Here is a 23,873-nt window from a genome sequence, read left to right on the forward strand (position 1 = left end):
CTGCAGAAGCATAAAAGTTTTAAACATCAGTTTTTTAACAGACAGTTTTAAGAATAACAAAAAATTCCATTGGTTTTACAATAAAATAAAACAAATATTCCGGGCTGTGGCGTTTTCTCCTATACAGTTGCACGTTAATATCCCGGAACACAAGCCCCTAAAAATTTCAATGCCGCAATCTGTGCCACGACACCCCGCGCCATGGTAGTCACCCCGAGTAAAGAGTTAATGCGATATTTCTCACGAGCTTTGGTGGTGACCAAATATGGAAGTGAAATGTCTTGTCAGATGCAGATGTTGAATTCGCGCCGTACCTTCCATTTCTGAACAAAACTCGCTAAATTTGGCGACTTTACTAAAAATTTCGGCAATTTTTAAGACATCATATTTCGATAACGTGGTCACGAGGGCACGTAGTTTCAGTGCCATAAACATGTTTTCCAATGCTCTTTCGAATGCCACCAATTTGGAATTTTTTTGAATTTCCTTGATCGTGATGTTTCCTGGTTAGAATAAAATAATAAATATTGGGAGGCATACCAGGCAGCAAAGGGATGTACTGCCAGGCCACTTATGCCATGGAATTATCAAGCAGCCAGTGAAGACGAGCTTATCTGAATGGGGGGGGGGAGGTAATTCACAGTGCGTGTCGTTTAATTTCAATGTGACTCTGCTTGATTTAGATTTTACTACACGTATTACAACATATGGATAACTAGGGGGTGGGGGGAACCTTCGATCAGATCGAATGCGGGGAGGGGAGACCTGAAAGGTTGAGAATTTGGGAACACTCCAATTCTTCGAAAATGAAGTCATAAAATCGTGATTGCAGGCCATCTTTGATGAAGTGGAAAAGGATGGGAATCGGAGTTTTCCCTCGGTTTCTGAATTTGAGGACCTCGAAACACAATTCTAGACCACCTTTGATACCGTTAGAAAAAGGGTTTGAGTTCAGTGACTCTGCAGAAATTTTTTTTAAAAATTGAAATTTTAAAAAAGGTCTCCTGATGCAGCAAAAAAAGGATTGGGAAATTTCATCAGGAAATTTTTGAAATTAAAGAAAGAAAAGCGCGATAGTTATCTTTGATGCCGAGGGAAATGTTTGCAGACTCTTCCCCTTGATTTTTGTGAGATTCTGAAGAAAGATTATGAGAAACTTTAGACGATCTTTAAACAAAATTTTGGATAATCTTTAAAGACATTGAGGGGATCAAAGGCTCTGGTCTGGGAGAGGGGCTGCAGTCGCACCTTCCCCTGGGTTATCGACATTGATACATAGATATATACAACATCTCTTTCACATAAATGAATAAATATATTATAAATATTATTAAAAAGATAGGCAGGCGCAATAGTATGGGCACTTCTCTGATCACATTACAGAGCAGGGGTCACCAACATACTACCGGGAAAAAGCTTACAAACTGAAAAAAAAATCGAGGGGGGACGACGACTAAAGTTTGCTTCCAGCTCGTTAGTGCTCACCAACCCTGAAAATTGCTTCGAAATCTTATTTGGTTATTAAATTGTCTGCTAGGAAGTTTTGTAAGAGTCTGGCTTAGCAAAAATTAAGTTTGGTAGCAATGAAAAAGTTTTGAGGAAGAAAGACACATTTTCGTAGCAGTGACATTCAAATTTTGTAGCACAAAAAAAAAAAAAAAGTAGAAAAATCGATAAAAAGGTTTAAAAAAATTTTTTTTTTTTTTTTTCAACTCAATGGTAGCTTGTTTCAGTTTTGCAGGGGAAAAAAGATAAATAAAAACACTTGAAAAGAAAAAAAAAAAACTTGAACCACTTAGAGAGGTAGTAAAAGGAGATACTTTCTAAACTGTAATTGAGGCAAAACTAACCTGGTAGCTTCATAATGCTGTGATTAGGGTCAGCATAGCCTTCACAATGCTGCCAGGTAAGGTTTCCCCCAACTATAGATTCTGAAATGGTTAACTCGACTAAAAAGAACAATAACAAGAAACACAAGGACTATTTTCTAGCAATAGTAACGTTTGCAGCCTTCATAACTCCAAAAAAAAAAAAAGGAAACTGGTGCAAACTTTTTTTGCACTATTGTAAACTCTTACTAAAAATATCGTAGCAGTGCAACTCGGTAGATATAAAGTTGAAGTTAACTTTGAGAAACAATTTCATTTCTGCCAACCTAAACTATGAAATCTATTAGTAAGAATTTGGCATAGAAATTCAACTTGAATCAAATTACCAAAAATATCATACTTACATCTCCATTTGAAAACAAAATTATAATCAGTCTTGAGTTATTACAGGTTAGAATATTTTCCACAGCAGCTTTCATCAATGGTATATAGTAATTTCAAATTTCATACTTTTCCAAAAGTGCAATGATAAAAATAAGTGCGTAAATTCCATATATTTCCAGTATATATGGAATGTACGCAATTGTTGTATTTAACAATTTAGTCTTCAAATATTCTTATGATTTGCAGAGTCTGAAGACTAATGAGATAGATGAGTGGGGTTAAATAACACAACTAATATTAGTCTAAGATAGTTTACCAAACAAATTTTTGGTTGCAAATTATTACTAATGAAAGTGTATTTTTAAACCAATTATTTGGTTTTATTCCTAGAAGAAACTAAAAATAATAAAAACATAATAATGCTTCTTCCTAAAGTTGAACAACAGTCTGTAAAGATACCTGTCAAACTTACAGCTTGTTATCCAAATTCTCATTTAAAATTCAAAGGGTGAAAATATGTTTGACTAAATTCCAAAGGTTTTTTTTTTTTTTTTTTCAGTTTTCAATGTGAAAAATTATCAGGGAAAGATCTTTTGTTTCACTAGGGAGAAAAAGAACTTAAAAAGGAAGGGGGAGGGGGACCAAAAAGGGACTTCGTCTTTGGCTTTAAATTAGGGAAGCACTGATTCATTAGCAGTAGTTGAACACATAATAGATTTATAACAAGTTAATTTTTACTAATTGACTGATTTTTTAAGAAAATAAGATTACTTTTCCCTAGAACAAGAAACTAGGCTGACTGAATTTACTATACCTGCTCACAGTTTTGAGCTCTTCTAGCTGTAGTGCCCATATTTGATTTCAAGTATAATGTGCCTATTAATTCATGGTGCACTATTGTCTGATCGTAGAAAAGCAACAACACAAGATAGAAATGTGAAATCTTCACTAAATAAAAGGAAAACAGTTCAAGTCTCCATAGTATGATGTGTAAGCGTGCACATCATACTTTTTGCAGAGCAGACTGTGGTGGAAAACTAACCAGACAGGTTGGAATTGTATGCCGGGCCACAATTTTTTGAAGATGCAATCTTTCAACATGAGGGCGCTCTCTACACTACGCCAACATTAATCCTAAGTTTCTGGATACAACATTCCCCTAATGGGGGATTGGCAGGAGTTCCATCAAGCCATGGCCCTCGTAATCCCTGGATCTGACGCTCTTGGATTTCTATCTCTGGTGGCCAAATCAAGTGCACAGAACATGTATGGCACTTGAAGAGTTTTTCTATCATTTAGTAAAGATTTCACAATTCTATCTTGTTTTGTTGTTGTCCTGTGACCGGTCAAAAGTGCATCATGACTTGACGAAAACACTACACAAATTATTGAAGTAGGAGTATGAACAACATTTATCGTTTTAAAGGAAAAATGAAAGTCGAAAAAAGAGGTTTGGCTGAAGAAAAATTCAAAATAAAACTGAAATTTTGAAGGAAAAAATGGATTAGATTTTGAGAAACCCTACTTTTCAGGAATTTTAGGGGGGTGAGGGACAAAAGTTGGGTAAGCTGGCTGAACATACTCATAGAGGCATTAAAAATTATATGAATCTCTGAGGATAAAATACCAATTTACATCAGAATTACTAATTTTCTACCAATAACTTTAGTTCTAAAGAGCAAAAAGTAAATATATACTAATAAAAAAATAAAATACATTTGGTTTGTTCAGTGAAAAGTTAGGGATTTTTTATTTTTAAAAACATTAACTTACTTTTATTATTCATTTAAATTTTTGGTGTAAGATTCCAAAAAAAAAATGATGCACCATAGTTAGATAAACCCTGGTTTAATACTGGGAAGGTCCCATTTTAAGAATCACTGTAGATCCCCACCTCTTACAATCAACAGTTGATTCAAATCTAAACAAGTCCAAAAATAAGCAAATTGAAAATTTTTATTGAACTTTTCAATTTAAATGTGTGAACATAAATCATTTTAAAATCAATAGCTTGCAATTCCACAAAGAAACTGTATTTTTTAAGAACTATTTGCAGACAAGCAGTTGTTTGTAAGGCTAAAAGTAATATTATTTTGTAATTATAACTTAATTCAATAATGGATTTAAAAATAACTACAAAAGTTCTGCAGCATAAAACACTTCAAATAAAAATAAGTGCTTGAGCAACATTCCATGGTTAAAATATCTTCTTCTGTCCTACGCTTTAGGCATAAAACATCGCAAAACAACCCGAGAATAAACAAATCTTGAATATTCTGAAGCATTATGTACATCATTTCATCTCTTATATGTAAGCACCATTTAGAGAGGAAATGTTGGCTATTCTGGACAAGCAACTAAGTTCAATTATTGAGAAATAACTTCTTTAAAATAAATTCAAACACAGACACATTTATGATGAAAATGACAATGTTTCAAATAAATTATGAGTTTCCGAAATACTTTGAAATGAAAGCAATCATGCCAACAATTGCTTGTTGCATATAACACCTATTTGGCTCGGTGAAATAAAAATTACAGGCTTCTACAGAGCAAACAATGACCAATCACACTCAAAATAATCAGCTATCATTATTACAATACTTTACATTTGCATCAAAAACTTAAAAGAATTATGCAAAACATTTAAAATATTGACATTAAACATAAAAACTCTTATGCCTTAGCTTATAGTTTTAAAAAGTGTGCCCATAATTTAATCTTTTTTTTAAAGATCAACCAACCTTTCTTGCTCTTCAGCCAAAAGGTTGACCAACATTCACCCCCATCCCTTGTTTTGTTCTATAGAAGCCTTTCAATAGGGTATCCCATGAACAGTGGGATGATAAGTTTTAAACAATGGTTTATGCATTACAATATTCTTGTTTGTATATTTTAGGCACTGGGAATACAAAAATGACTCAAAAGAAACATAAAATAGGAACATTAATTACAAAGAATAATAATAATAACGTTTTGCTTCAGATTCAGCTTTTAAATACAGATCAAAACATGTAGTTTTCGTTAAAACATGCAATAAAATGAAACATATAGTTTAAAGAAAAATCACCTAACAGTTGATGGGAAACCCGGTATTAGCTTAACATTAAAATTAATCAAACAAAACAACTAGTGAAGTTACTTTACAAGCAAGCAATTATATTGTAAGTACAGTGAAATATTCCTCAAGACTAGAACTTTACACTCTATATCAATTTTGATATTTGATTTATTACTATATTTCTGATGAGGATTTCAAATACAATCCAACATTACTTAAAAGTAAATATTGAAGGATTAATGTGAAAATTTTTAAAATGTTTCAGTCTATTAAAAAAACATGTTCCAAAATATGAAAAACAACCTGGTCAGCAAAAAGACAAATTACTCTAAAACTATGTCTAACAAAGCTGATTCAACAAGGAAAAAATTTAAAATCAAAACATTTATGATTTGTAACAAGGAAAAAGAATATACCTAAAATTGATCTTACTCAACTTCAATTTCATGCCTTAAAAACAGACAATTTCAAAATCCTTTCAGGCCGAAAGATTAATATAAATACTATTATCACTTAAAGTCTTCATGAATAAAGGTATCACCATGAACACTGTGTTCCAAAGAACACAACTGCTGATATTTACACATATACAAACTCTCACTCAAGTTAAATTTCATAATGAAATATAAATTGCATAGTATTGATTTGATGTAGTATCAATAAGGCAAAATAATCTATATACAGATTTACAAATTTCCTGCATTTTGTTCGAAATCCCAAAACACAGTACTTTGTTGTTTCTACATATTCACAAATTTATTTACAGGGACTGGATAAAAATATAGCTTCAATTTGTTTGCACGTTACAGAGCAACAGTTCAAATCTTTCAACAAGACAGCAAAATTTCAACAATTAAATGTCAATCATCATCACTCCTTTTTTCTGTTATTTCTTTTTTCAAGCTCTTATTTCTAGGTTCAATATCATCATCTTGATTGTCTTTTAAGGAAGTATTAGCCCAAGACACTGAACTTTGCAATTTACGCTTCTGTGCACTAAAGTTACTCTTAAGAGAGCCATAGTCAAAGCTGTTTCTCCACTTTTTCCTTCGATCAAACATTTCATCAATGAAGTCAAACTGAGATCCCACATTCACCACCTTTGGCTGTGAAATCAAAGCTAACTCAGCTTTACTCAAGCGAGGTGCATCAGGAAAAACCCTAAGATAAAAATTTCAAAATTAGTATTTAAAATATTTTTAACAGAGATTTATTCATGTCATGACATCCTCATATATATTAAACAATGAAACTTGCACCAGGGCATGATAATTTGATAATATTTTTTGCACTTTATTTTGACGAGGCTGAGCTGGATTTGGTATCTTAACTGTTTTACTGGTAATACTCATTTCAGGGGAATGAAGAAACAAAAAGTGGTCAACAATGAATGCTATCTACTGGAGGTTAGGGTTAATCCATTGGAGTTAGGATTGAATGAAATGATGGAGTTAGGGTTAAAATTTCAACTATCAAAATATCCCCAAACAGGCCATTGCTTCTTTCAAATGTAGAAGCAATTTTCATCCGCCATATCTTGATGGGCGATTTTCTAATACTATATTAATATCTGTACCTCAGAGCCAGACAGACATAAGTCACATTATACATTTACAACAGGATTCCCCCTCCATCTTGCTAATAAAATTCAAGTACTTTTCAAGGACTTAAACTCTAATGAAGGGTATGCAAAAAAAAAAATCAAGATTTGCTTCACAAATGAAGTTATTATCAATGAACCATTTAGATTTGATGAGCAATACATTTTGTAAGTTTAAAAATTGAAATTTTTTGAAAAAAAGATAAAAGTTTTGCATTAGTATGAGAAGGAAAATTCTGGAAGAATGTACATTCGAGTGAAATGTTCAATATTTTGGCTTATCCAAACTGGAATTCAAAGTAGTACTGTATAAGAAATTGGATGGTTGACTAGGTTTTCAGTATCATTGTAACAGAATATTGTATCATTGTAAAAGAACCAAATCAAAATAGCTAAAAAAGAAAATTTGCTGTCCATGAAAAGGACACTTATCAATTTAAAAGTTTTGTCAATGAATTAATTAAATGATTTGTAGCCATTATTGATATACGATCAGGGGTGTATACAATGGGAGGGTCATGAACCCCCTAAATCATTCACAACAGTATACGTCCATAATGTAAACAATTCAGTAGCATTTTCAATTCATTAATCATTTTTGAAAGTACCCCCCCCCCCTCTTTTTTTTCATAAATTATAATTAGTACAGAATCATTTTTTAATAGTAGATTATGAAAGACAAGATTTTATGAAATAATAGTAGGACTTTTAACACTAATTTTTACTACATTCATGAAAAAAAAAAGAAATATAAATTTACGGATTGCACTTTAAAAGCCATAAAAATACATTTTGGGAACACTTAAGTGAAGATAGGTTTTTATTTATTTTTGCAAAATAAATAGATAAGCAAATAGATGAGAAGTCGGCAGCAAACTGCATTTTAGATGAAATAGTTTTAGTTTATTGCAAAACCTCTGAAGTAGTGAGGATCAAATACAATTTTGCTGATAAAATTCCACTTTTACAAAAAATAACCAATTAAAAAAAATAATACATGATTTCCGGCTCTTTTTATAAAATTCTCAGTAGTTTTCACTGAGATAGGCATCCAATTGTTTTTGGAAACTTAGGCAATTTATAGTGTTGTCTGCTTCTATCTTGCGAATGACCAAACATTTCAACTACACGAAAAATTTAAGATAGTTTTTTTTGTTGCATAAAAGTAATTTAAATAATTAAAAATCCTCAAAAAAACTCTAATTTAGATGAAAGTGTCAGTTTTTAGCACATTAGTGTCCAAAGCCAATAAGGATAAAATAATATTCCGAAGATAAAATTTGATAATTTGAAGGAAAAACTTTTGCATTTTTCAAGAAAAAAATTATTCATGAGGAAAAAACACGGCACATTTTGCGGAATGTTCCATAGTTTGCATTGTATTGCAATAGACATCCATTTCTGTTTTTGGAAACCTAGGCACCCCCGAAGAATCTTGTCTACTTCCATCTTGGAAGTGACCTAATATGGCAACTGTGATTAAAAATTAAAATTTCGGTTTTTGAATTTGTAGCACAAAAATAATTATAAAACAAAAAACCTAATTTTACACCAATTTAATTGAACTGTGTTTTTAGCACATTAGCGTCCAATGCAATAAAAATAAGAAATACAAAAATTTTCATTTCTCAAGAAAACTATTTTAAGTAATCTATCTATCTATATATATATATATATATATATGTGTGTAATTTATATACAAACATAAAATGCTTTACAGCACATTTTACGCTATTTTCATTAGTTTGTGTTTAAATAAACAGTACCTGGACGACCGAGCCTTGCTCGGCTTTAAAAGAATTATTTTTTGTCAACTTATGTTTTCTTAAGGTACAAAACTTTTCCAAATATATTTGAAAAGCTTCACGTTAACGAAATATTAAGCACTCGACCTTCTTACAACACTAAAGTACCAAACAAAGAAGATTCTGAATGTAATTAAAACAACATTTTGCTTGAAACTGTCTGTTACATTTGTTTCCACTATACAATTTTTCTTGTCAGTAATTAAAATATTTTGATCTTGGAGCCAGTTTTGCTATGGTGAAATCGGTTTTGCATTTCACGATTTTATCCCAATCGAGATTTTCTTTTTGAACAAGTACTTTTAGTGTAGTTGGTCCCTTTACACCAGAAAATGCTACATACAGCATGATATCCATCGAAACTGTTGATCCACAAACCTATTCCATCAAATGATAACAACTGCCTTAACAAAACAAACAGTCTCAAGACATAAGTTTCTTCAAAATAAAATTTAGATGCGAAATTTAAAAAACAAACTATTTGAAGTGTAAAAAGAAAATAAATAAATAAAATAAAATAGGATGGTCAAGCAATAGTTTCACTTAAAAAAGAAAAAAGGCCTTACATTAACTTACATAATGCTTTTGAATTTGTTTTCAGCTAAATGTGTTTTAAATTAGCCAAAATGGCCAATATCAGCCAAACCTAGCAACCCTAAACAAGTTTAAAATTTTAATGCCAGAAGAGACATTTTCATTGTTATGGTTGCAAATCGTCTGCCTGATGCGTCAATTCAGTTTACTTCAAGGCTTAACTTAATTAGACTTTATATTAAAAAACTGTTTTTTGTAAAAAATCGCATTTTTACAGAAAAAACACTGATGTAGATGAACTTAGAATGTAAAACTACAATTAAATCCAAAATTTCATCCAAATCGTTAGAGCCGTTTGTGAGATACCAAATATATACATACCCACAAGAATTGCTCGTTTAAAGATATAAGATCAAATTCTGTTCTGTTTCTGGAAACTTAAGCATTTAAGTATCTTGCCTACTTCCATCTTGTGAGTGACCAAATATGGCGTCTATGTTTACGTGTAACTGATAAGTAAGTATTGCCGTTCTGATCAAAAACGATCTTTCTTGATGTCAGGGCTCCCAACACATTTTAACCAAAAAGGATAAAAGAGGAAACCAACTTCAATAAAAGGATAAACCACTTTCAATAAAAAAGGGGACTAAAGAGGACCAGTTAGGATTTAAAAAGAGCACCTTGGGACGACTATTCATAGTTAAACCCAGGGAAGCACCAAAAGGCAAATTAGCTGTCTAGCATTAAATCCGTGAAGATAATTCATGAATTAACCATAATAATGATTTGAATGATACAATTCCTTATCACCTTCTGTACAACTGAACTTTTTATCTATTCAATTATATTATTTATATGAGCATTTGGTATTGTATTAGTTGTTTGGCTACCAAGATATTATAACTGTCTTCAAGTATATATAAAAATTAGTGAGAAGGAAAATTTTTTATTGAAGTCATCACACCCAAAAATATGCAAATGCTGCTTAAGCGATAAATACACTGAATGTAAATTCGAGCTTGCTTTTACTGGATAACTTAATGCGATCAATAAATGTGCAGGTTCAGATTCATAGAGCTATGTCAAAATAGTTTCTAGGTAGCACACGTAAAAATAACTCCCCATTTCCAAAAATATTACAAGATGCAAAAGGATTAAAATTTCATGCAGAAGCAATTTTTCGCAAAGTTCCGAGTTTGTGCAATGTTGCTATGACTCCAAAAATAAGAAAGTATTAAAATTAGACAAAAAAACAAGCTAATCTATGGTAGTGGATGTCAAAATAACTTCCGATTGCCAAAAATATCAAAATATTATCAAGATGCAAAAAGATCGAACTCGCAAACAACAGGAAGTAATTTTTCGCGATGCTGCATATCGAACACAAGTTCAGAAAATTCTATTGATGAAATATTCTTGAAAAATATTTAAGCACAATTTAATGATTTTCTACCAAATTCAAACACTAAAAAAAACTTTTTTCAAGGACTTGAAAATGTCATTTTTTTCAAGCACTTTTCAAGGGTGTACGAACCCTGGAGAAATATTGGTAGCACCCTGCTTGGATTTGACGTCATAACACTTCCCCTAAACCTCTCCATTTGCTAGATTTCCATGTTGCAGCGGTTGAAGGAGGAGTAATAACTCAATCGGAAGCAAAATACCAAAAAGTCAGGTTCAATAGAAAAAAGGCGCCGCGGCAGCATGTTTGGGCATAACAAACATCAGCACAGAGTATCTTTTAATGTAATGAAAACTAGTAAAATCTGATTTTTAAGTAAAAACAATATAAAAGAAGACTAATCGGACTAAAATGCTAAAAAGCGGTCTAAAGCGGGCTTTACCCTAGAAAAAGGACTAGCATTATAATTTCTTTAACCCTCTTGAGTTAGTGCATAATTCCTGTTCATCCCAAGATATTTTTTCTTAGGGATAAGGGGGGGGGGGAATGGTGACGGATTTTTTTTAGGTCACCCCTTTACAAACTAAGTCTGACCCTCACTGGCTTACTCTGCTGGAATGTGAAAAATGTGCTTCACCACACAAGAGGGGAATTCTTTCGTAGAAATCATAATTTTCAAGGACTTTTCAAAATTTTCAAAGACTTCATATGATTTTATAGTACTTTTGGGGGGCCTTGAAAATCAAAATGAGATTCAAGGACTTCAAGGATTTTTCAAGGCCACAGGAACCCTGCACAAGAAAGAGGAAAAACTTTTTTCTAGCGCATGCAAAGGATGGGACGTACGCTCTTTAAACCCTGGTAAAAAATTGAGAAGGATTTTGTCTTAAGAATTACGTTTGCATGGCTCGATGTGGAAAAGTATCAGGTATGTATCAGTTTCCTCTCGTAAACCAAAGTTATATGATAATAGCGTTAGGGTCTGAGGGTTATTGCAGGAACTGAGTATTTAAATGAAATATGGAAAAAAGCTTTGGTTTACTGAAATATAATGAATTAAAATAAGTAACAAAAAGATTCATAAACTAAAATTATTTACTCCATCTTACTACATTTAGAGGAGAGGGAAACTGGTACACACCTGATATTATGTTGCAGTGGCCCAAGCCCAGAGCTCCAAATTTAAGAAATAAAAATATTATTGAAATAATGAAAAAAATAAACAGATATAAAGTAGCATATGGTAAAAAAAAACCTTTCAACATTTAAAAAGATTGAAATGTTTGCAGGATGCAAAAAGATTGCAATCTCGAACAAGGCAAGCAATTTTCGGCGAAGTACGCGTTTAACGTGGTTGGCATGTCTCCAAAACGGTTACGTGCCCTATGCGGACAGTGCCTGAAGCGGACCAAGAAGAATCGTAGCTCAGGCAGACAAGGAAATGTCCATGAGACGGCCCATCAGTAGGAGTTCCCTTGTCATGACAGTGATTGACACGGCACCTGTCTTCTTGCTCAGCATTACCTCTTTTGTTGGCTGCTCACAATTGAAAACTGATAGATAAAATTTTAACTGGAGAGAATACATTCTTATGTCCTCTCTGCTGCACGTATGATGGGTTTTCTTATTAAGAATTCCTCTCTATCTCAAACGAAATTCTTCCATGCTGGCAGAGCACTTGTATCATAGAAAATTACCAAGCTATTTTTCATTATTTTGCGTATGATTTTATTTCCGACACGTTTTTCATTATTTTAAAATTATCACAATTCATTAATTTGTGAAAGATTATTTTCTCATTTGAATGCAATTCATTTCAGTGTTTTACAAATGTGCATCAAAGGCTGCATAAATGGGACAAAATTGGATTTATACCTACTGGATGCAAAAATAGATTTGTTTCATTTAAGGGAATTCAAGAATCAAAATAATGTAAAGTGTTTGATGTTTTTCTTGGTTTACTAACTCGGTTCACGCATGAAATGTTTTCAGAAGATTGGTTAAGGGATAGGCAAAAATTTGCTTGTCTTTTAAGAACAGCTTCTGATCTATTTCTTAGGGTAGGAATTTAGTATCGAAATTAAGGGACTAAAATATGCGCTATATATAATACAGTTATGTAACTCATAGAAATAGTATGCATCTGAAATTTTAATATTAATATTGAAAGAGCAGAATATGGATTAAGTCATAAATTGAGGGTAAATCATTCTAAGTACCATTTTAAACCTATTGCCCCCCCCCCCCCACTCCTCCAATGCACAAATATTCAAATGAAAATACAAATTGAAGTTGAAAAGACGGAAATTACTAAGCAATTTTAGTCTTTTCAGCTTCGTTAGTATGGTTATGTTCAGCAAGAGCTTCACGACTGTAACTTACTGCTTAGTACTCGCTTAATTGCTATGAAAAGTGTTGAAACAATATACACTTGAGCAGAAACTATATCATGTAGTTGTATATTGCTAAAATGTTTCTAATTGCCTTTTGATGCAGTTTAAGGAGGGAAAAAATGGAAGTAGAAGATCTTATTAATTTCTCCCCTGAAAATTCAGGCCTACATTTTAATTAATGATGTTTCAGAGGTATATTAATAAAGTACTTTAATTCAAAAACTCTATTTTATATCGTAGAGAGAGATCTAGTAACTTAAAATAAAAAAAAATAATAAAAAAGTTACAAAGGAAGAAAAATCTTATTTGCATCAGTAAAACAAAATAATACTGATCTGTATTTGGATTTAGTATGTCACACACTCTATTTTCTTGTTATAATTTAGAAAATGTTTAAAGTTATCAATTAGTATCTTCTAATGCGGTTTCAATGAAAATATTTAGAAGAATGAAGCATTATGCATTTCAATAATAATAAAAAAAAATCTGTTTTGAAAAGTACCTAATTTAAATCAGAATAAAAAGTGCCTGCAATTTTTTGAATCATTATAAGTAAGGGAAAATATTGTTGCATTATAATTCATGGCCTCCATTTCAGAAAGGAACAGCTTCAGACTTTACAATATTTCGGGAATCACAACAAAGTTCTAAAAATTACGTTTTGCATATTTTGCCTTTTTACCAAATAACCTCTATGAGACCAACTGCAATGTCATTTTAATAAAGTATAATTTTATCTATGAATAATAATTATTTTTTATGTACCACAGCTGTCCCACTCAAAATACATGTACTTTTTCAAATGTAATTTAGATTTTTAATAAGAATCTAAATATTTGTTTTTTATAGGAAAAAAATGAAAAAAAACGCAATTCAGTTTTGTAATAACAGTTGAGTTTCAAAATAGTAATATACATTGAGTTTTTATAGGAGCTGTATCGCGTTTCTTATAAAAAGTGGCCTGTTACTGCTTCTCTCCTTTAATATCTTACGTTACGTTTTTTTTTTTCTCGAGAAGGTTAAGAAATAAATTGGTTAACAGATGAAGAAAAAATGCAGATAAAAGATATCATGAAAAACTCACGAACAAGCTAAAATATATTAAATTCCAAATTCACTGATATTTTCATTTTCTTTGAATTACGACTCTGTTGCATTAGGCGTGCGATTTAATATTTACGCTATGTAATAAATCTTATTTAGTTTCTTAACTTGTTGGTAGCGATCCTATAGAACAGTGAGCTTCTTAATTCCTTTGATCAGTGGAACCCTTTTAAATGCTCACTTTTTTCGTGAAACCCTTAGTTTTTGGTCAATAGTTTGCAGTGGCGTAGCCAAGGTTCTGTTTAAGTGGGAGCCCAGGTTGTGATCTCAAAGAGACCATCACATTAACTATTCGCCGTTAAATTGATTCTTGAATTCTAGTTGGGGCGGAACAGAAATAGTTCCTGCAAGGGACTAGAAGAGTAAAAAGTGCCCCCTTCCACCTACGCAATTTGTTTCTTTGAAAGAAAAAGAAAATCGCTCTCATGAAGTTCTGTTAAAATATTTTTTAAACTGTTTTATTTATTTATTGATATATTTTTGGAAGAACCCATAAAACTAGTTGATCTTGAAGTACTGAAATATTACATGCTAATTTACTTCAAAAGTGGAAGTAAATTATCTGTTTCAACTTTTTAATTCAATTGATTACTTCGACGTACATAACTTCATCAAAATGTTATAATAATGTGCGGTATTACTTAGAAACATTTGTCTTTTTAAGTTTTGCGCCTCCGTGTATTTGATTCAAATGCAACTTTTTAGAATTCTTCGAAAGATATTTCTTGTTGACAAATGACCATGAAACATTGTATTTAGGTGAAATATGTGACAAAGAATCACCTGGTAACCATAACTCAATTTTGATAAAAAGTGCAGATACGACTTTTGTGCTCAGCAAGGCAGCATAATGATTAAAACAAGAATTTATTGTGACAGACCACAGATATATAGCTTCATGTTGAGGCCCCATGAGAGAGTGTAATACCCCAGCCCTCCCCCCCCCCCCATTCCCCCACACCAGCATTCTGCATTCAAAAGACGTTGGGTTTTATTTAAATGTAGAAAATTAATTTTAAAAAATATGACTTCTTTGTTTATGTTTTTTTTTTTCTTTGAAATATTTAGAAACTACTTTTTCGCGAATTTCGTAGCTGTTACTGTTTTTCCTCGTGAGACCATAATGCAGATAAGATTACATTTTAGTACTAGGTGCCGCTTCCATTAGTATTATGGTTTTGCCATGTGGAATGCTTAATTTTATTTCTTGTAAACTAAAAATAATAATAATAATAATAACAAAAATTAATTTGAATTTTGACATCTGGAAATTCAAATTATGTTTTTCGAAATCACGAGTGTGTGTGTGTTTATGTAGGTGTGTGTGTTTGTGTCTGTGTACAGGCATGAGTGTATGTAGATGTGTGTAGGTATGTGTGCGTGTGTACGCAGGTAGTGAACTCAACCTGGAGACAATTTTCGCAAGAGGACCAGCATCGGGAGGGGCCGGTCGACGGTGGTGCTGCAGCGGGAGGCAGGGGGGAAAATAAAATCATAGGAATTTAAAATAGTCACATGAGAACAATAAGCAATGTGATTGCTCAAAAAAAAATTTAAAAAAAATCCATAATTTCAACTTGATATATTGAAATAATTCTTCTAGGTACTTATGGTAGTTTCAGAGCAACAGTCAGATATCTAATCCCAGAAATAACACTAAGAAATCTTACTGTTGCTCTGAGGTGACGATATTCACTTATTTAATAAAGAAGGAATTATGAATCACGATGTAATCTACGCTTGATTTCAAAATCATTGAATAAAGTGAAATTTATGCATTCTTTCACACTGATCTCCGACTCCAGTATTACTCCTATATCAAACCAAATTGATTTTATTGAAATATGCCTTGTGCTTGTACGTGTGCACTGACTTTATTATTATTTTCTTTTTTTTCTGGAAATTCTCGTAGTTACTTATGTTACGGAAAAAACAATTTAAAATATTAAACGGGATTGTTAATTAATTTTATTCTTTTGGGATGTGCCCCCTCTGGAATGGTACGTCAGTGGAGCAAAATCATTCAAAGTTAGTTTTAATTCTAGACATTTAAAAAAAAAAAGAAATAGCTGGAAAAATTATCTTTGCGTGACAAAATAGAGCCCACCTGGGAGGATTTATCTTGCACGGTGTGGAAATGGTTTGTAGTACCTGATCATTGATGTATGAGTAATAAGCAAACATAGGGGGATTCCACTGCTAGGATTAATAAAAGAAGGATTAAGGAGCAAGAAGACAGGTGCTGTGTCAATCACTGTCATGACAATGGAACTCCTACTGATGGGCAGCCTCATGGACATTTCCTTGTCCGCCTGAGCTACGATTCTTCTTGATCCGCCCCCGGCACTGTCCGCATCGGGCACGACACCTCCAAAACATAGTTTTCGGCAGATATCGCAGAGGATAAAGATTTGAAGGGGTAAACAAGAAGTTCTATCTAGAACTAGACGAGCCTACTTTCCCGTATACCCATACTACTTTCTAGTACCTGATCAATATTCTCAAAAATAGCTAAAATCGCAAATTTTTTCAAGCATATTTTTAAAATACTTTAAGCTGATTTCTAAGAATAAAATATTCCTCGCTCATCTAAAAAAATTAGATGTGTAAAAAAAAACAAAGCAGCTAATACACTTTTTGTCATTAAAAAATTTTTTTAACAGCTTTCAAAATGAAAAAATAATAATTAAAATTAATAGGCTCATTAAAATAAATTCATCATATCAAAAAAAAAAATCGTCTTTTTCCCCTGTTGCCAAAAACAATTTTTTAAATGAATTAATGCACTTACCAAAATAAATTAAAACAATAAAATGTCAACTTAAAGAAATAATTTTCATTGTCGAAAAAAAAAATCTGCGCATATCTTTACGTAGAAACATAAATGACTTCGAGTTTATTCGCCGAAAACTGAATACCTAAATTAAAACTTTAGCGTAAAAAGAAAAACCAGTCAGATCAACAATAATTATTTCACAGTGAAAACCATAGCTGCGGAGTCGGAGTCGGAGGCAATCTCATTTTGGGGTAAAGGAGTCTGAGTCGAATATCTAAGAATCGGAGTGTCATTTGTCCTCCGTGTATAAATTTTTGCCAAAGCTACGAAGTCAGAGTCGAAGTCGGGGAGTCAGAGCCCGATTAATTGTCGGGCACAGGAGTCGGAGTCAAGTGCCCCTAAATTCTCGGAGTCGAAGTCTGGAGTTTGGCGTCAAGAGCTATTTCCAACAAAATTTGTTTGAAGTAAATCCGCCTTCAAGTACGGAATCTACATTGACTTTCAGTTTCCCTATAGGTGCTAATGTTAAGGGATTTGAACTGTTCAAAATTGAACGGAAAATTGTTCAAATCAAAAAGATATTTTATATAAAAGTTTTTCATCAAACGCTTTTTTTTACAAAGTTTGTTTGAAGCAAATTCTCCTCACAGTTCGGAATTGCCTTGAATTTCCCCGTAGGCGCTAATGTTAAGTTTTTTTGAACAGTTCAAAATTGAACAAAAAATAGTTCAAATCAAAAAGTGAAGTATGGGAATGAGATGTCCTCGCTGAGATCTTTCAAACGAAAAATGTTTGTTCGAATCGGACTATTCATTCAAAAGTTATTAGGGGGGGACAGACAGACCGACAGACATTTTCCCCCATCTCAATACCCTACTTTCCAATTTTTAATTTTTCGATATTTATTCAATTATTTTATTTATTTTTAACTTTTTTTGTTTTTTGCGATATTTTTAAGACGCATTAAGCCTTCTTTCATGCTTTTTTCATCTTTTTCTGACTTTTACTGGGAAAGTAGGCTAAAAAGAAAAAATAAGGAAAAGGGGACCAAACTTACAGTTTTTTTTTTTTTTTAAAGGAAATTTTCAGAAAATTAAGGACTTTTTGGGAGTTTTTTAAGGACCTTAATTTTGCTTCATGAAATTAAGGGTTTCTTAAGGGTTTTTTAAGGATGCATTTACTTTATTTTATATTTTGTTTCCTTGTTGTTGCTCAGACGAACTTTATTGCTATAGTAAAGCTCAGATTTTTTTTCCCTTATAGAATGTGTTGTGTTCTTAGTAAAGAGAGTTGATAATTTTTTTTCTTGTTGTGCATAAGTTTTAATTTGAGGTATGTAAAATAATTAAGTTTTTTAGTTTATAACAACTCTTATTTTTAAATCAGTGGGTCTTTGTATGTTCTGGTAGCCAGTTTTCGTTTGTATCTTCTATTGAGCCAAAATTTCAGCAATTATAAAATTTGCATCTTATGATTTGGTTTCGATATAACACAGTACACATTACTTGATTTACATTATTTCAAGGTCTCGCATAACACGGAACATGGTTCCGATACGACACGGTACACATTGACATGATTTATGATATGTACATATATTAATTAGGTTAAAAATACAAGTAAAAGAAGTATTGATAAAAAAGTCCCATTTAACACACTTTTAATATTACACGGAACAAATTAACCATTATGAGGGATATCCCTGTATAATGTTACAGCAATGAAATACCAAATACACATTAGTTAGTTGCTTTGGTGAATAAAAAAATAACTGAATTGAATTGAACAACATTACCTCCGAAGAATGATTACAGCGCGCCGTTTCTTAACATCTTGGGGTCTGATGCAATGTGTAATATTATCAGCTGCATATCCACTAAGAAATAATGAAGAAATTCAATTTAAAATATAACAACACACATTAATACAATCATACATTTTTTTTTTCATTTGGTGCATGAGTTAACATTGCTTTTAACGTGTAGGATTTTAAATATATATTTAAACACACATTAAAACAAATGCAGAATTATGATTTTTTTTTCTTCAATTTTTTCCATGCGATAACATTACTTTTAGCGTATAGGATATGATAAAAGGTCAAAATATATGATAAGGATACACATAGATTTGCATCAGTGATGTCACTTTTGTTAGGAAAAAAGGTTTATATCATGATCAAAGGCATATGCTTATCTACTTTCCAATGCTATAAATTCTCGTTTGGCTTTTATGAACAAAGAAACATTTTACTTCAAATTTTCTGCAAAATGGTAAAGGTCAAGATTCAGAAAATTTCTAAGTGGCCAGTAGCCACTAGACCCAAAAAACTTGGTGGCCACCACTGTCGCAGAGTTTTGGAATTCAAAATGGGAGAGGAGTTTTTACTACTTTCATGAAAAAAAAAAACAAATAGAACTTTACAGAATTATATTTTAAAAGCTATGAGAATGCATTTTGGAGGGTTTTTTTTCCCAAAATAAATAGGTAAATAAATCCAGCCTGGACCTGCATACCCACAGATCCTGCAATGTGAGAGGGCCCACGTCTTTAAGGGATCCAACGGCTCAAGAAATAGAAGAAAAATGGGAACAAACTAGCACTAAGACTAACGGACAGTATTCATCTGAAGTCACTGCGGGTCAAATCAGGCACTGCAGTGCATTGTGGGAACTGTAAAAGAATTATGAACGATTCATTTAATGTGAAATTCTCTCTTTATTGTATTTTCACGGGTTTAAGTCTCTTTGGTTCCTTATCAGAAACATGGTGAAAACTCGAATTCTCGTTTTACTTCTCCCTTTTCTCAGCATTTATCATGCAGTCACAAGTCTGTATGAACCCTAAGCATGTTCATGATGCGTATGAAGTCCAGTAATGCTTAAATAAAACGAGTCTTTTTAGCACTACTAACACTGTGTAGTTGGTCAAAATGCCCGCAGACCGACAGCTGATGGGACTGTTGCCAAACCGTGAATAAGTTCCATTAACGTTACAAACATACACTGCTGGCCTCTGGGGAGGGGTCCTACAGATTTTGTTGCAAGGGGGCCCAAAGTTTATAGATGCGGGCCTGAATAAATCAACGAAAAGTTGGCAAAAACTGCATTTCGAATGAAATTTACAAAAAAATACAATTTAGTGATAAAATTTCACTTTTCCAGAAAATAACTAATTTTTAAAAAAAATCAATTTCTTGCCCTTTTTATGTTATTTTCAGTAGTTTGCACTGAGATAGACATCCAATTCTGTTTTTGGAAACTTAGGCAATTAAATAGTCTTGTCTGCTTCCATCTTGCAAATGACTAAACATGGTGACGACGCAAAAAATTTAAGATATGAAAGTAATTTTAATAATTAAAAACCCTCAAAAAACAATAATTTAGATCAAAGAATCAGTTTTTAGCACATTAGCGTCAAAGCAATACGGATAAAATAATATCCTGAAGATAAAATTTGACGAAATTTTCTTTGCATTTTTCAGGAAAATAATTATCCAGTGAAGGGGGGGAGGTACATTTTGCTTCCACAAAGTTCAATAGTTGTTTCAAATTCAGTAGTCAATTTGTTCAATAGTTGGCATTGTATTGCAATAGATGTCTAATTCCATTTTTGGAACCTTTGGCATTTAAAGAATCTTGGAAGTGACCAAATATGGTGAGTGCGCTAAAAATTAAGACTTAGGTTTTTGAATTTGTAGCATAAAAATAATTATAAAATGTATAATATTCATTAAATATCAATTTAATTGAACTGTTATAGCTTTTAGCACATTAGCGTCTAATGCAATAATAAGGATAAGCTGAAATTTTAATAATAAATAAAATGCTTTAAAGCACATTTTGTATTCTTTTTATTAGTTTGCATTTGAATAAACGTCAAATTCTGCTTTGTTTTTGCAAACTTAAGCACTTAAGTTCTTTGCCTACTTCCATCTTGTCAGTGACCAAATATGGCATCTATGTTTCACTCGTAACTGTACTGCCGTTCTGGTAAAAAAGCGATCTTTCTTGATGTGTTTATCTTCAGGCATATGCTTCCAAAGTGATTTATTTTCTTCCACCCTCTTGAGTTTTATGAGCATTAAACATGGAGTTTAATTTTTCATGCCTAATAAACATATTGTTACAAATTCTGTAAATAGTAATTATTGTAGGAACGTAACCTGTAAATAGTTTCCCGTAATGAATATACAACCCCTTTTTCATATGGCTAAAATATACGACCCCTATTCCCGTTTTGTTTATTGATAAAATTTGATAACGGTCAACGCATTTCGAGAAGCGTGTGGAATATTTGAGAAAATTCTTTTCGGTGTATTTAAGCCGTTAGCGATGGATAAACAGTTAGTTTCGATTGAGATTTTCGAACTGAGTGCATTTTTGCTCTGTTTATAGCGAGGCATTTCGCTGTGTTGTTTTCGTATTTGGAAGTAAATACGTGTGTAAACGGTGAGTTTACGGTGTTGTGTGATAATTGCTTAATTGCTGATGAATAATTTAGCAGTTGTTGAAGATCTTTCCTGTATATAGTGTAAATAAATCTCCTGTGTTTTTATCAAGAACTGTGTCTTCATTTCAAGAAAGTGGAAGTCGCACCGAATCCGTTACAATTTGGCGCCCAACGTGGGGCTACTTCAGGACTTTCTTGCAGTAAGTGTGACTTTGGACATTTTTTCATAAAGACTTTTTAAATTTGGACTTTATTTGTATGGTGATTACTCGCGCAATGGATGAACAATTAAAACAACTGCTTGATGCAATCAACTCTGTGAAGAGTGATATGGCGGCTAATCAAGAACAATTAAAAAGTGACTTGACTGCAAGTTTTACTGCAAATCAAGAACAATTAAAAAATGATATGGCGGCTAATCAAGAACAATTAAAAAGTGATCTGACTGCAAGTATGTTGGCAAATCAAGACCAGTTAAAAAGCGATTTAACGGTGCTGAAAAAGGACTTAACGGTGCTGACAAAGGACTTAACGTCTAACCAAGAAGAAATTAAAAATGACCTTATTTCGGTAAAGACTGTGATGGAAAATAAATTTAATGACATAGAGCATCGAGTTGATGCAATTGAAGAAAAATTTGATACCGTTGAAAGCCGATTCAATGCTGTAGAAAATAAATTTGAAGATGAAGATAGAAGATTTCATCTACTTAAAGAAGAGATCTTTAAGGACGTGGAAAGGAGATTGGCGACCGCGGAAAGCAGCTCTGTACAGTTTGGCGCTCCCACATCGGTTGCTCGACCGTCCATTAAACTTGCCACATTTGATGGGAAAACTTCGTGGCAGGTTTACAAAACTCAATTCATGATAGTGGCGGAAGCGAACGGATGGGACTCTGCTACCAAGGCCTGTCATCTTGCAGCATCCCTGAGAGGTGACGCAGCGGACATTCTTCAGACCCTTCCGGACAGCCAGCGCCTGGATTTCGCCGCCCTCACATCTGCGTTGGAGCTTCGCTTCGGTGAGAAATGCCAGAAAGAGTTCAGCCGACTCCAGTTGAAGTCCCGTTTCCAGAAAACCGGGGAAACCCTGCAAGAGCTAGCGGCGGACGTCGAGAGACTGTCTCATCTTGCTTTTTGCGACTGTCCTGCGGATGTTCGGGACAACCTGGCACTCAACTACTTCATCGACGGAGTTCGGAATCCTGAGATCCAGAAGGCCCTCCGGATGGCGAATGTAAACGACTTGAAATCCGCTTTGATGTATGCGATGAGATACGAGGCCGCCCAAGAAGCAACCCGTGTGGATCGCCATCTAATCCGGACTCAGGAAGCTGATGAGTCTGATTCCAGGTCGTCCCACCTCGCTGAACTTGAGAGACAACTCGGTGACTTGACAAGACATCTGAGCAGCATAACAGCCCAAAAGAAACAAGAGCAGAAGTGCTGGAAATGCGGTAGTGAAGGACACCTGCGAAGGAGTTGTCCGGCTCGCCAAGCTACGCGAGGGAAGGAAATCACCACCACTAGAGCTCTGCAGATTTCCTCTTCTAGTAGTGGCAGTGATGGACTTTTCATTTACGCACATGTAAATGGGAACCCCTGCAGACTGATTGTCGACACTGGAGCCAATGTGACAATCATTAGGACAGATGTGGCTCGTGAATTTGGATTGAAACTGCTGTGGACCTCGCCACGCGTAAGTCTCCAGACTGTGACAGGTGACAAAATTGAGATTGACGGTAAAGTGGACTTGGAAATAGTGTTTGGGAATGCCACCTACCATCATACGGCATTCGTCGCTAATATCACGGACCCCTTCATTCTCGGATTGGACTTTTTAAAGAAATATGACTTCACTCTCGACTTCAAGACTAATGAGCTGCACTCGATGAGAGAAGACATAGCTGTTTTCCCCGCAGAAAGTGATGTAAAATCCGCTCATCAAATAATAGCCCGAACAGATTTATCGATTCCCTCAAGGTCAGAATCATTAATACCTGGCTCCCTTGAAGAAAGCAATAGTTTTCGATTTGGACTCATTGAATACCCTAACCTAAGCAATAGCCTAAAAGGAGTACTGGTAGCATCTACGCTTGTGGACCTTTCCAAGGATGTAATTCCTGTGAGAGTCGCCAACATGAGTGAAAGGCCAAGGAATATCCGGAAAGGCGAAGTGTTAGCAACTTGTACTCCCGTAAACTGCATCATTAGAAGAATCAATTCCCCCGAGACTGTGTCTTCTGAGTCCTTGACATCGAAGTTAATTGGGAGTGCACCCTTATCGAAGGATCAAAGAACTGCTGCGGAACAATTGGTGGACGACTTCAAGCATCTGTTTTCATCTACATCGGAGGATGTGGGCCGGACGAATTTAACGCAGCATAGGATCTACACTGGAGAACACCCCCCTATTAAACAGCATCCAAGACGACTACCGTTCGCCAAGAAGGAAGAGGTTGAGACCCTCCTGAAAGAGATGAAGGAGAATGATGTAATCGAACCGTCATCCAGTCCTTGGGCCTCTCCCATCG

The 23,873-nt window shown here is 33.6% G+C and overlaps 1 protein-coding gene across 1 annotated transcript in view; it reads right to left on the minus strand.

Annotated features, from left to right (window-relative positions):
- Positions 1-4,154: 4,154 nt before the first annotated feature.
- The window catches only part of LOC129222696 (RNA demethylase ALKBH5-like), a 52,090-nt gene continuing 32,371 nt past the window's right edge, over positions 4,155-23,873 (minus strand). The window contains exons 3-4 of the mRNA XM_054857230.1: positions 18,684-18,764; positions 4,155-6,435 (exon numbers count right to left, since the gene is read on the minus strand). Of these exons, the coding sequence (XP_054713205.1) occupies positions 6,135-6,435; positions 18,684-18,764 (382 nt within the window). The 3' untranslated portion in view covers positions 4,155-6,134. The remainder of the gene's footprint in view (positions 6,436-18,683; positions 18,765-23,873) is intronic.

Source organism: Uloborus diversus, chromosome 1 (assembly GCF_026930045.1).
Source record: "Uloborus diversus isolate 005 chromosome 1, Udiv.v.3.1, whole genome shotgun sequence".
Taxonomy (NCBI): Eukaryota; Metazoa; Arthropoda; class Arachnida; order Araneae; family Uloboridae; genus Uloborus; species Uloborus diversus.